Source organism: Lycorma delicatula, chromosome 1, assembly GCF_047948215.1.
Source record: "Lycorma delicatula isolate Av1 chromosome 1, ASM4794821v1, whole genome shotgun sequence".
NCBI lineage: Eukaryota > Metazoa > Arthropoda > Insecta > Hemiptera > Fulgoridae > Lycorma > Lycorma delicatula.
The window spans coordinates 35,354,269-35,369,952 of NC_134455.1; the positions used below are offsets into that span (position 1 = coordinate 35,354,269).

General features: G+C 29.3%; 1 protein-coding gene across 2 annotated transcripts in view; it reads right to left on the reverse strand.

Annotated features, from left to right (window-relative positions):
- Positions 1–15,684, reverse strand: part of LOC142317494 (lateral signaling target protein 2 homolog) — a 140,039-nt gene that overhangs the window by 16,194 nt on the left and 108,161 nt on the right. Inside the window, exons 6-8 of one of the 2 annotated variants that reach the window (XM_075354059.1) lie at positions 14,583–14,692; positions 8,640–9,767; positions 599–667 (exon numbers count right to left, since the gene is read on the reverse strand). In XM_075354059.1, the coding sequence (XP_075210174.1) occupies positions 599–667; positions 8,640–9,767; positions 14,583–14,692 (1,307 nt within the window). The remainder of the gene's footprint in view (positions 1–598; positions 668–8,639; positions 9,768–14,582; positions 14,693–15,684) is intronic. The other variant, XM_075354063.1, reaches the window with a different exon arrangement.

The following is a 15,684-nucleotide window of genomic DNA, read 5'->3' on the forward strand; positions in this document are numbered from 1 at the left end:
ATTCTTTTATTTAAAAATATATGGGGGGGTCTATCGTTTAGTGTTTATTAATCAGTTACTTCAGTATACAAAGTGTAGACATAGACATTGCCTTTATCAGTAAGTTCAGTTCAACCACTTCGGTAAATTTTTAAAGCATATATCATTTGTACTCATTCTTATCAATTAATTTCATTTCTTTCTTAGTTTACTGAAACAAAGAACAGTAAGGAATACACAAAATTCAAAGATCAGCATTTGCATGATAAAACTTATGTATACTAGCACTTTCAAACAATGTGTTATGACATTGACTTTCTGACCTTTGACATATCATGAACATACAAAATGACATTGTTAGTAAATTTAAAATATACAATCTGCTGACCGTAAAATTCATTCAAATATCGGAGAAAAAGGTGATTATAAAACGGCTAAGTCAAGAAGTAAAGGCCAGAATACGACCTCATATTCTACTGTTTACTACCGAAAATGCTAAAAAATGGTAATAAAATTCATAAATAGAAAAGTTTTTTAAACATTCTTGTAAAGAGAAAAAAATATATTCAAAAAAACGAGAATGGGAATAAAGGTATCTGATTAAACAAGACAGGCTTACCTGTCAGAAGGAACACTGCATATACTCTGACAGCTTGAACATGAGGATGAAAGACTGCTGGGTGCATCCCTGTAAAAAGGACGGTTATTTACATGAACTTGAAACATGTACTATTGTAATATAATAATAAACATAAATTACAATAGTAACTGCAAAAAAGTTTACACCGAATAAAATTTTAACGTAAGAATGTTTTATAAATACACTTACCCTGGAAATATTCTAAATTTTCAAGGAATAAATGCAGAAATTAAAACCGAGTAATATTATTTTAAAGGAATCAGAAACTAAACTGGTCTCTACGTCTGTTATCAGTTACAAATAATACAGTTGGCTGTTAATTAACGGATGAGAAAATAAATCTGTTTCAGATGAAGGTCATAAAATTACTACTACAAGCTACTTGTAATTATTAAAAAGATCTACCCGATAAGAATATATTGTTTAAAAATATTCATACGTTTCAGGATTAAAAAACCAATAAATTGTCTCATTTTTGAGTAACACGTAGTTATTAAGAAAAATATTTGTTTATTACTAAGGAATTTATCATTTATTATCAATGCTACTAATTACAAAAAATCCAATTGAAAAAAAAAATTATTTAGGGTACTAATATAAAATACCACAGTGTAAGCATAAACATGAAAAAAATAATTTTAATTACAAAAATTTAGCCCTTTACTGGTACAGTAATAGCACTTAAAATGTGTTAATATTAGTGTTATCAGTTTGTTAATATTTTGAAAGGCTTTAAAAGTTTTTTTAAAAATTTATTAGATGGTTTTTTATCTTTTATTTATTCTAGAAGGTTTTAGTGATTTAAATGTAGATTTGCTATGAATTTTTTTGCTATGAATCTGAAATTATCATCAAATAGAAAAAAAATTTCTGAAATAAGTTTCAAGAAAATGATCACTATTTTATAATAAGAAATGGATTAATTTCAGAAACTAAAATAAAAACTATTCATCAGCCCGTTATATTAAATAGTAAAACTATAACATGTAGATAGTATCAGATGCTGTCACCTAGATACAAATTAGTAACTATTTTAAACACTGGGTAAGCCCTAATTCCAAATTTCTTAAGCAGTCTCTGACACAATCTAATTAAACATTTAGGCAACAATGCAGTAACCTTGGATGAATGATTAACAATTACTGACAACAGTAATGACTTACTTGTAAAATAATATTATATTTCCTTATTTGATCAGTCATTCATGTAATCACAACCATGTGATCAAGTCTCATAATAATAATAATAATTACAGAAAACGCATCTTTTCTCTTAATAATATATTAAATGCATAATATAATACATCTTCATACAACTCCACACCACTGGATGACCGAGTCAGGATTCATGGTTTTTTTGGCCTTTCACTTTGACATCAAATCAAAGAGTTCCGGTAGCAGCCCACTGGGTATCAAAGTTTACCATAAGTTAATCATGCTTAGAACTATAGAGTGAAGTAATATACTTAACAAGGTGCTCAAATCATCTCCTTTGAGTGTAGACAGAACAAAATAGATTTGTTCTGTATAACCCTCACATCTGTAGTACGGCTTTTTTTTATATAAGTTAAATTCACTTTACTGTAATGGGAGATTTGTGCAAGAAAATTTAAAAATAATTTAATAATAGAATTAAATTTCCCAACAACAAATTTTATTAATTTTAGTCACATGTGTAACTATAAATATAAAGAATAGTAACTAACAAGTAATAACGTGTATTGTTAAGATAGTTGATTGGTATAACAGACATTTTCCTCTGTTAAATGAGAACAGTTATTTCTTAAAAATAATACACTTATCCCAAATTAAAATGCAAGTGTATAATAAAACCTAAAAGCATAAATATAAATTTACTTTACATTTTAGATATACTCAAACTTTATTAGCATTGTTTATAATTTTTTATAAATTAAACATGAAGAAAATGTAACTGTATTTATGAATTATGCAATAAAACTTTTACATGGCTGATTTGAAAAATGAAAATAACTAATACACATATATGAAAAGAGACAAAAATAATTAAAAATAATACAACAAAAAGTTAAAAACACAATTATATACATTTATATATACATGTATTGTAATGAAAGTTATAGTAATGTGGTAATAATAGTATTAAATGGTTTACATTATCAGTTAATCATTTTAAAGGGATTGGTCCATCAGTTTCTGAATCAACATGACTGAATTACAAGCCACATTAAAGTAAGATTGTTAGTAACTGTTTTGTTAACTGAGTATTATAAAACAATCCTAATATTTTGTAAACATGATTTACTTTTTTGCTACTCTAAATGGAAAAAAAAAGTAGAATGATGTCTGATAATGGTTTAAAAATGTTAAGACAATAAAGTTACTGTAACTGCTACTGTAACAAAGTGTGTCTAATTTAAGCAAGGACACAGGTAGGAAACAATGATTCAATAAATTAAAAAATGAAAACATATAATAATTCATTCTTAATAAAACCTAAGGATATAACTGGTGATAATAATGAGAAAACTAAATACTAAAAAAAAATTTGGTAAAAAGATTTTAAAATACACCTTCATGTTTTTGTTAATAAAAATAATTTCTGGTCCTAGATCAACATAAAGGAAAGGTGTGAAAAATAAATAAATTTAATAACATGGTTTTAATAACTTACAGTTTCATTTAATCAAAATATCAGACAAGAACAGTACACTGAAAAATTTCAACATCAAAATCACAGAACATTTAATGCATTTATACACCAAGCCGCAGATCTTGAGGTAAATTAAAAGATCTCAAGAAAGCAATTATAAAACTCACCGAGTTTGTTAGTGGTAAACTCATCATCCCAAATCAGCTGATTTTGCAGTCAAGAGTTCTCTAAGGTTCAAATCCTAGTAAAGGCAGTTACTTTTATAGGGATTTCAATACTAGATGGTGGATACTGGTGTTCTTTGGTGGTTGGATTTCAATTAACTACACATCTCAAGAAAGGTCAACCTGAGACTGTACAAAACTACACTTCATTTACATTCATCCTCTTAAGTAATATGGTGGTTTCAGAGGCTAAACAAAAATGAAAGAGAGGATGGAAGGAGGAGGGGAGGGAGATAGTGATGACGGGAGAGAAAGGGTGAGAGGGAGGAAACCAATTATACCACATTATGCAAGATGGTTTGTAGATCAACATGTATATGTTTTCAACCACTAATTTTTTTTTTGTTATTAAAGAAAGTTTAAACACAAAGAAACATTTTCTTTTTTTAGTTTTTTGCTTCTAAACTGAAAAGTAATGGATACATTACTTCAATAAGAGAAGTTGTAGACAATTAAAACAACTTTAAAACGAGCCCTTGAATGACTTGATTGGGCTATTTTTTACTAAGAAAAACTAAAAAAATCCTTAAAAAGGGTATTTTTCAAAAATTCATAACTCTGTCAATTTTGAAGCTAGCTCTTGGCGAAATTGTAGTCAATGATATAAATATAAGTATGACTGTGAAAAATCTGGGTGGTCGGATAAATAGTTTTTCACAATTATATTTTGAATTTTATATGCACTATTATGTACCTACCTGCCATGCATAGTAAGCATTTTCTCCAGAAATGGTCCAACTGACATTTTTAAAAAAGATTTGAAAACTGCATAAAATTTACTACAAATTTTCAATTTACACTACGTCGTTAAAATGCATTGAAATAAGTGAAAAATGCACCTAACCATGAGCATATTTGTTCTAGCAGCTGAAAGTAATTGAAAAGTGGGGGGGGTTCAGCAGTGGTGAAGAAGTTGTATATATGGTAATAGTAGTGCGCATTTTATCAAACATTACAAGGCATTATCTCAGCAACTATTGAAGCAATTTTAATAATTTTTTTTTCATTTTGGGGTAATTCGAACTGCACAATCTGAATTTGTAGTTGGATTTGATGGAAAACAATAATTAAAGTACCTACTTGACTTTTTCCATTGTGTATAGTAGTTGAATATGAAATACTCATACATATGTGTGTACTCACATATATAACTTACATACAGTTGTAGACATTCCACTTGGCATGTGGCTCGTTCAACATAGTCCCTGTTCCCTTTCGCCCCCAGCCTATCATCTATAGTACTTTCAAATAACAACTAGTTATGATTCATCACAACTATAATAGCTGTTTACTTGGTCAGGTAAAATGACTAATTACGTCGTTTGTTTTGATTCTTAGTTTCATTGTCGTAAATAAATTAAAGACACGGTAATAAAAAATAACAGAAACTGAAATTTGCTTGATAATTAAATCTTGGAAATAATAATTAAGTCATTGTTGAAACATTTCCTATTGTCTATTTCTTCAAATGTACGTACTAAAAATCACATATTACAATTCTTACGAAACAGTTTAATTTGTTCTATGCAACTGTCAGCTTCAGTGATTTGCAAGTTCTTCACCTTTTCACTTTATACTATTTGAGTAAAGTTATAACAGTTAATTTTTTGTGTCCTGTTTTTAATTGTGTATTTTTTTGTGAATCAACATTGTCCGACAGTATATTTGAATAATTTAGTTGGAAAGTTAAATTTAGAATTCAAAGAGTGGGGGAAATTAAACTACTCCATAGTCAATCCTGTGAAATTGTAGAAACTGAAAAGAGAATCCTGTGAAATTGAAAAGAGGAAGCAGAAAAAGGTGAGTTTATAATTGACCATAAGAAAATTATAGAATGTGTTAGTGCAGCCACTAGTGTCTTGAATATTCTGCCATTTGCAGATGATAATGTGTTTTATGGTTCAAGCCGATCACTACATTGAATCCTTAAGGCAGTAGGGTTTAAATGTACTGGCTATCTAAGAAGTCTGAATTGGTTGAAAGGTTTGATATTCGGTACAAAAGATTTGCGTATTTACAAAAAATTTCTAGATTCAGAAAAACGAATCGACCAATAGTTTATGTAGATGAGACGTACATCTATAGCAATCATTTGCAAAAAAAAAAGTAGGTTGAAAAATTTAATACAGCAGAATGCTTGAAGAAACCTATTAATAAAGGAGACAAGATAATTTTGAATGCAGAAGGAATGGTGCAACTTTTACCAGAATGTCTGATGATTTGAAAATCAAGTGGTACAATAGGGGATTACCACCATGATGTAAACTAGACTAACTTCTCTAAATGGGTTTAAAATAAATTACTTCTAAATTACCTGTAAACTCAGTATTTGTGATAGAAAATGTATCTTATCACAATGTAAAAGTTAATAAAGCTGCTAATTCAAATGCTAGAAAGGAAATTATAATAAACTGGCTTCGGTTTAATAAAATTCCAATACCTCAAAATGTCTTGAAAGTGGAAGTTGTATAATATTATCAAGGAAAACAATAAGTGCTGTGAGAAATATGCCGTTAACAAGATTGTAAAAGAAAATCACCATGATGTTTTAAAGACTGCTTCCCTATCACCCCAAACTAAATCCCACTGAACTGGAGCAATGTAAAAAAAAAAGGGTTGGAAAGCATATGCAACTTTCATACATTAAGACATTGTTAATTTTTGTATGGGTAAAGTTAGTTTCACTGGGCTTGAACAATGGAAACTAAAAATTCATAATTTTTACAATGTGAAGATAAGTATAAAGCCGAACTAGGTATTTTAGAAATCACAGTGGAATCTTTCATAATATCTTTCGACAAAAATAATGAAAGTGATACAGATAGATGACAACAGTATTTATGACGGTGATCTGGATACTAGTACTGAAGCTGTGAGTGGAGTACTGAAGTTGTGATATTTGTGTGCTGTTACTTTTTAAAATATTTTTATTATAAAAATCAAGAGAATTTCAGAATTGTATTGGACTAAATTAATGTGTTGGACAATATAAGGCACAATCCTACAACATTTTCCAATAAAATAAGATAAATATGCTTATTGTAAAATATTAACTGTAGGTTTATCAGTTTAAAACATTAATTATTACTAACATAACAACCATCACACCGATGGAGGGAAAGGTCAGGTCTACTAACTATTCAACAGGCCAAGCATTCAATAATGTGTAATTAATAAATGTACTCATTTAATAATCTTTTTTCATTTTCAGGTAACATGTAAATTTATCTCTCCACACGCCAAGCGAGATGCCTACAGTAGTGCATGTGTGTACACATTAACGCGCTGTGCAATAATGCTTAAAAAATATAATTTTTTCATATTTTTATGTACAAAGCACAATCAGAAACGAACGATAATTCGGTATATTGTGAGAACTTGTTATTAACATACAAAATGAATTTTATTCTACAGATATAATTTTGTTTATTGAATATGCATACAGTACTAATTGTGCATATGTGACAAGAAAGTTGAATATGTACTTTAATTATGGTTTTCCATCAAATCTGACTATATTCAGATTGCAGGGGTCTAGTTACCAAAAAAAGAAAAACATGATTAAAATAGCTTCAATAGTTTCTGAGATAATGCATAGTAATTTTTCATAAAATGCATGCCACTGCTTCTATTATTATATACACAACTTCTCTGCCACTGTTGTACCCTCACACCGGTTGACTACTTTCAGCCACTAGAACAAATATGCTCATGTTTAGATGCATTTTTCACTTATTTCAATGAATTTAACGACATGGTGTAAATTAAAAATTTGTAGTAAATTTTATCTTGTTTCTGAATCTTTTTTAAAAAAGACAATTGGACCATTTCTGGAGAAAATGCACACTATGTAAGGCAGATACATAATAGTGCATACAAAATTCAAAATGCAATTGTGCAAAAACTATTTAACCAATAGCACCCAAATTTTGCATATGTAAAATTTATATCATTGATTACAATTTTGCAAAGTGCTATTGCTACAGCTTCAAAATTGACAGAGCTATGAATTTAAAAAAAATGCTTTTCTTAAGGATTTTTTTAGTTTTTCTTGGTAAAAAATGGACCAATCAAGTTGGTCAAGGGCTTCTTTTGAAGGTTTTTTAATTGCCTACAACTTATCTTATTGAAGTACTATGATTGCTCCATTACTTTTCAATTTAGAAGCAAAAAACTAAAAAAAACCTTTTTTTTATTTTTTAACTTTGTTTAAATAGCATAAAAAAAAAGAGGAATTGAAAACATATAGATGTTGATCTATAAAACAGCTTACATACTGTGGTACAATTGGTATCCTGCGATCTTTTTTTAACATAAAAACAGCTATTTATTTCTCCATGGTTTGGCTATCAGTAGTAGGAAAAATTATAGATAAGATCTGACAAACTAAACAAATTTTGTCAAAGAATATCATTCTGAGATTAAATGCTCTCAATTGCAACATAATACAAATTACAAAAATTACTTATCAATACCAAAGGGTTGAAATTTAGATTAAATCAAAAAGACCAATAAGCAAATATTGATTTTTAAATTATTATTATTATTATTAGTAGTAGTATCATTAGAAGCTAATAATAATTATTATTATAGAACTGTAACTTTTATTAGATAAATAAACCAATAACTTATATAAAACTCATCAAGATTCTATGGTGGGGGGGGGGGATTCTATGTGACAAGAACAACATAAATTGAAATTTTAATATTTACAAATATTAAAATTTCTTTAGTACACATACGATTTCTTTACTACACGAATAACTTTAGTACACAGTAAACATACTTGTCTTAATATAACTTTGTGAGAAATCCAGACTTAATAGAAGAAGTTTTATTATAATGATGACAGATCCTACTTCTTGATATCAAATAATCTAGAGTTTTCTTTAAAATTTTTTGGCATTAAGCAGAGATATAATTTTCATCACCACACATAATGAAAGTTAAATTATTCCACAAATAAATACAAAATCACTCACAACACAAACAGTACAAATACAACAGCAAAAACACTGTAAAAGAGTAGCTAAACATTTTAAGAATAAAAATATTTACGTTAAAAATGTGATTCAACTTGTAAAAAAATAGTTAGTAAGTTTTAACTACAATATGGATGTTATGTTTCCTTCATATTGCATAAATGTTTAAAATATGAAACTTACCTGAATTTTGAAGGTAGTCCGTCATTAGAAAGTTCAGAAGATTTGTGAAGTGCTTGCCAGTTATCTGCATACCGCACTTGAAAATCTACAGAAGGTTCACCTCGAGTATTCTTATTATTTTTTGTCCACGAATCATCACTGAACTTAGTGGATTTACTTCGCATAACAGAATTATGCAAAGCATTAACTTTATCACTATTTATTAATTTATCACTAGACACAACTGAATTCCCTACACCATTCTGCAATATCATATTGGTAGTATCCGATGAATCGACAATACTAACAGTCCTTTCTCTATAAATTAAACCTTGTTCTGATACAACAGAAGTTCCTGGAACATCACTCTGCCATCTAACATCATCAATATTGTCCGAATTATTCTCACTCAAGTTCATACGGTGTAAACACTCATCACACATAACAGAATTAGTAGAACACGGTACACTAAATGTACCGTCATCCAGCGGCAAACCTCTGTTCATCAAACCTTGATGTGTCATACTAGTTTCATCATTAATTAAAACAGTATGCGAACATGAACATGATATAACCGGTAACGTCCATTGCCCGTTCAAAGTTAAAAGACCTGATGTCTGAACTGGAAACTGTGAAGGTGTTACAGGATCGGAGTTGTTACATGGATCTGAACACTTTGAGGTATCATTATCACAATTACTATCGGATGAATGCACATTAACAGACGACTTTTCATTTCTTTTACTACTGGACGGACAGTGCTCAGATTTTACAGAATCATCTAAATTGCTATCACAAGATTTTGACTCGCCTAAATTTGATTTAGTTTTTACAGTATCGGGTGATTTATCTGATAAACTGTCTGGGTCGCTGTTACTCTGGTTTGTACCTAAACCTGAATCTAAATAAGAATTAAAACTGTTTGAATCTTCTTCTTTAACAGATGAAGAAGTGTATGTATGTTGTGCACTGAAAGAAATTCTCTCATCTAAATTGGTTTTAAGAAGTCCATTGGTGAACAAACAAACAGCTGTCGATCTCTGTGTCTCCAGTCCAGTCGTGTCTTTATGTACTGCTTCCATTACTGTCTCACATTCAGATGTTTCACCAGCACATTCAGATTCTTCCTCTTCACTGATTTCAACATCACTGTAAAACAGAAATTAATGACTAGTTAATAATTGAAAAAAATATTTATAAATGGATATTAGTTTAAAAATAATATATAAGTTATATATTAGCTAATCGTATAATATAATATTTTTTCAGCCGCTCCACAAAGTACAAAATTAAAGAATATTCTTCCCTTTACTGTTTTTTTGCTCATTATAGTGCTTTCAGGCATAAGCCAATCTTCAGTAATGTTTCCTTTAAAATTTTTCTTCTTTCTTTACATTTACACATTCCAATAAAATCTAATACATTAACATCTATAGAACAAATATTTGTTCAGTCAATAATTTTTTTTTAAATTTAAAACATTAATATTTTTAATTTTTCGTATAAGATGTTATCTGCATGTTAATACAGTAATGTCTGTTCTTTAATTCTATACTTTGGCTGAAAAAATATATGATTAGCTAAAATTTATGTACAGAGGAGATATGAACTACAAAAAGTTTAATTTAAATAAATTAATAATGTTATATATTAACAACATATTAGTTATACATTTTTACAATACATATATTATAATCAATAATACACATACAGTTATATTGCAGTTAACCAAGGTGGTATTGATTATATCTGAACGCTATCTTCTGGTTAGTTGGGTTTACAGAAAAATAAATTCTGTATTGAAAGATATTAACTATGAAGTCTGATTAAAAACATAAATGAATTTTAATTTTTAGTAAGGGTTTTGACATGAACCCACCCAATCTCCATCTCTTCTGCTAACTTTCTAAGTGTTAAAAGTCGATTTGACCTCACCAAATCATTCTCTTGGACCAATATGGGGCATATAAACCTCTTGAATCATTTTGTGTTTTTCAATAAAATTTTTTACAAGCTTAACATAAACCTTCAATGCAACTTTCAGTCACGTAACTCACTTATTGCAAAAATCATTGAAGGCACCAAACAATGCTTACTTTAAATGAACACTGTGCAAAAACTAACTGTTTTACACAAATACTGGCGATAGGGATTGTTTGTTAGTTCCTATGCTCTGTAGCATCATCCTGTGATGTTGTCAACTGCATATCTCAAAATATTTCTGTTAAGCAACAAAGAAACAAAAAGTTTGGTTATTTTTATAACTGACCTTACATATTTGTTGATAAACTTCTAAAAACATTAGAACAGAAAGAAACATTAAAAAAACAATGGTGTTGGAAGTTTTTAGACGAAAAAAGCTGTGGACTCATTTTTGCACTTAAAGAAAGTTTTTGACATTTTGATCATGTATGATGATAACCACTGACTATGGTTAACCTTAATTTTATTATCAAGAGCAGCACTGAAATGGCTACACTTATATAATATTAACAATGAATTCGCAGTAATATTGGAGTAAATGATGCTGTACTATTTGCTGATCATACAAACATTTTTATTTCCTCAAATATTATTTAGTTTTGAATCATCTTATTGATCTCCTGGATGATTTAAAGTACTGGCTTTCTTCTAACAGCTTGAACACCAGTATATCTTGTTACTAAATAATGAAATTATGTAACAAATTCTGTAATAACAACATAGCCAATAAATGTTTACTTTTCAATCATTTACTAAAAGAAAGGGGTTTTGTTATTATTTTGTCTTGTGACTCATACTTATATTGAGATTCTCATATGTTTCATTACATGAAAAGTTATGCAGAACACCAGTATACATTTTAAAATGAAGCTCTTATAACATACAAAACTGTTTTTAGAGGATTACCACTCTCACATTATTAATGTATTTATAAGCAGAAGCATTTCAAGATATCTTAAGTAAAGGGTCAGCCATTTTTTTTTTAAAGAATGATGATTACTGACAGTTGCTTCAATCTACATATTAGAACATTTATTTGTTTTTTTTTTAAAGATGTTTCTAATAAGCAATGGTTCAGAATCATATGAGGTTAACACTTAAAAAAAAATTCATCTTTGACAGTTACAACTATTGAGTCAAAATCCTTGAATACAATTAAGATATGTGTAAGAGATTGTCAGTTAGATTTAAATAAATAAAAATTACACAGGTCAACAAAAAAAAAAAAAATAAATAATTTGAAACTGAGACAAAAATAGGTGAATTAGAATGTAATTTTTTATGTTGAATCTTAAAATGAAATCAGTTTTTCTTCATTACCCTCACACTTTTAGTTCTGACCCTTTAAAATATTGAGAAACTTCTTGAATAATAGAATACAAAAATTATAATAATTACAATTTAAATTCCTACTTTTATTTTACAGACATTTACTTTTACCTTAATTTCTTATTTTCCTTTTGTGTTCAGAAAAGTCTTCTTTTTTTAGTCATTAATCACAGCACAGATTCATCCCATCTGCCTTGGTAATGTTATTCCATCTGCAATATATCTTGATGGAACCTTTTTACTTGTTTGTCGCTGGTTTCACCCAAGTTAAAAGGGAAAAAGTCCAAATCAGAAATTAAAAAATAAATTTTCAATGATATTCTGCAGCCTAAATTTTTGTAGTTCACCAAGAGTTCTTTTATAAGGCGATCATTGTTTTCAGCTTTTTTGTTTCCAAGAAAACCAGTAACGGCATCTTTGAATAACTTCCATGCTGCTAATTCTTTAGGATTCAGTTTGCTGTTAAATACATTTTCACAAATTAATTTTCTTATTAGTGACCCGATGAATATTCTCTCTTTTAAACTGGTTTCACTTAATTGTGAAAATATCTCAGCTAAATATTGAAAGCCATCTCCATCTTTATCTAACACTTTTACAAAATTCTTCATCAGGCCTAGATTTATGTATAGAGATGGTAAAATAATACGATCTGCTTTGACAAGGGGAATATTGACATTTTCCTTTCCTGGGGTAAACTGATTTCTTTTTGGCCAGTCTTTAACTGCGTATGTATAACTGTAGCCCAAATATCCCAAAACACATATATTTTGTTAATCTAGTCTGGGGACCATGAAGAAAACCCACTGGGTTGGTTTAGAAGTGAAATCATCATCACAAATCAGCTGATATCGAAGTTGAGAGTTTTAAGGTTCAAATCCTAGTAAAGTCAGTTACTCTTATACGGATTTGAATATTAGATTATGGATACTGGTGTACTTTGTAACGACACATCCCAGGAATGGTTGACCTGAGACTGTACAAGACTACACTTCATTTACTTTCATACGTATCATCCTCATAAGTAATATCTTACGATGGATAAAACACAAAAAAGAGACCAAGAAGATGCCCTATCACTTTTAGGTCAGCAATGATTCACCATGAGTGATCATACTAATAGCTTTTAAAATTTTTAACATACTTTCATATGTTTTTTCATTCCTGCAGCATGTGCTACTGATATAAAAGAAAACTTAGTTATGCAACAACACTGCCTTTACGCCTCTTTTTGATTAGTCAGTAAATAAATGCCAATTATGAATTACATATTCAATGTCCAGTTCACATTAGCCCCTTAACGTCATGGCAGGAACAAATTAAACCATCTCTTCTAAAGTATTTCAGTAAATTTTCATTTTGATTTCTATATACTGAAATTTTAGTAAACTTGTTTAATAATTTCAATTTATTTCAAGACATGAACCTAGGAGTTCTGCATGTTGCTTTGATAAATACAATCACAAATTAGGTGAAATTTTATAATTCCCAGTTCGATGATGCAAAATACCAACAATGGAAACTAATTAATGTTGAAATTGTAGATGACATGGTATGAGCTACAGCAGTATGTTAGACTATTATAGACTGCCTATAATACGTGTTAAAATATTAAGAATGCTCATAAAGAACTTGAACAATAACAGCAACATTTAAGAATTCTATAACCATCATTTTCTTATTCTTCAGTTCCATTTTAGCTAAAAAAAATCTTAAATTTACCATAGTAAATTATAACTATAAATTACCAAATTTATGTAACCACATGTAGTGTTCTTACGACTTGCTTCAAGATTAATTATTACAACAAACCAGGAAATTATTATATTACTACCCGGTCAGGGCTCGCTTTGCTTGGCCGACTGTCTAGCCAGAGGGCTCTACTCCCTGGACCTTCGACGTGTTAGTATCCACATGTTTGTGAGAATATTAAGTATTTTACAGAAATATTTTAAGAAAAGAAATATTAGTGTGTAGAGAATATTTTTCAGAACATTTTGGTGTTTTTTTAATTTAAAATAGACTTAAGGAGTGAGTATATATAGAATTTAATCGTTTTTAATAGAAATATAATGTTTAGCGCTAACCATATTTTGATAACAGGGAATTGGCTTGGGGATGCCATCTTAATTTAGTCTTGTATGTGTTTGTGTAAGGCTATGTTAGTTGCTAGCCCAGCTGCTGCAACTGGCACAGAGCGGACCACGTGATGCACCAGCTGGATGCGCACCAACTCTATCTCGCTAAATAAAGAATCCTTTTTTTTATTACTATATATTTACTAATAATCCCTTTCTTTTATTAATAAAATTAATAAATAATAATAGTTAAAAAAATACAAATATAAGTAATCTACACTTAGAAATTAAATTAAATAACTTGTAAATTAATTGACAATGGACTGCTCTTAGCGGGAGAGGGTCAGAGAGTCACCTTGTGCAGCTGCCTGACGCATCATCATTGGTCCAGTCTGCACTAGTAGCAGCTAAAACAAAAATTTGAGCACATGCAGAAAACAAACAAACCCACGCATTATAGATATACCCACGTTTTATAGAGAGTGACTACTCACTGAAATTTGTCAAACTTAAACAAATAATAATGTTAATAATAATTAATAAAATAATATACATAGGTCATATTATTGTATACCTCAGAGTTGTCTGAATCAATTCTTCAGATGAGCACAACATTTTTTCTAAGGTTAACAGCTCACTCTCAGAAAGAGTCCACAAAAGCTCTCTTATTTTCACCAATAATGTCTAGAAAAGAAAACAATTAACAGTAAGAAAATGAGATACATCCAAAAATATTGTACATATTACATATTAAACAATTTTTTTTTATAATTTTTTTAATGAAAAATCACTTCTATTAACTGATTTTGTTAATTTCTCCAACCTGGTGCTTCATCCAACACTACATTTAGTGCACGTTAACCAAATGGAGAAAAAGCATCCATTATAAAGAAAGGTTTGAAGAAATTTTCCCTATTCAAAACCAAAAATAAGTTAACTTATTTTTTTTTTTAACAGAAATTAAATATATATATAAACAATAACTTTAGAACTACTTTAAGTTGAGCTTACCAAACCTTAACTATTATTTGTTTAGAACACGTGTTTTACATTTCCCCACAGCAAGTGATTCAGGCTGTTGGCCCAAGTTACTCGTACTAAATGACATACATAGTACAAGTAAGTTAGCAAATGAGGTATGTTTAGATATTACGGTTAGCTACAAATAATCTTTTATCAAATCAGCCATCCCAGTGTTGCCAGATACAAGCAACAAAAGTACCATGATATATTAGGAGTAAATTTGCATTGGTTTTGTACCCATTCAATCCCACATGAATTATGTATGTACGGTTAAGTAAAACCATCAAATAAGTACTATTATGGTGTAAACAGAAACCGGTCAACTATTTTGAAGCTGGAAGAGGAAAAGTTTACCAATGGCAAAAAATGGATAAACTAAGGGAGAATGTCCTAGATGGAAAGCAAGGATAAATAAGTGAGAAGAAAGTGACATGTATATAAAAAAAAAGGAACTGTGAATAAAATTCATCCAGATCTCCAGATTAAGTGAGTTGCTCCACTAGTAAAAACAATATTTACTGTAACACATATGTTTTAGATAACTAATTGTTTTCTGGATAACCCAAGTGGATCGAAACAAAAATGAAATAAGTCAATGGAAATGTGCATTGGGAGCAACATAGTTTTTAAATTGTGTGACAACTGGAAAAATG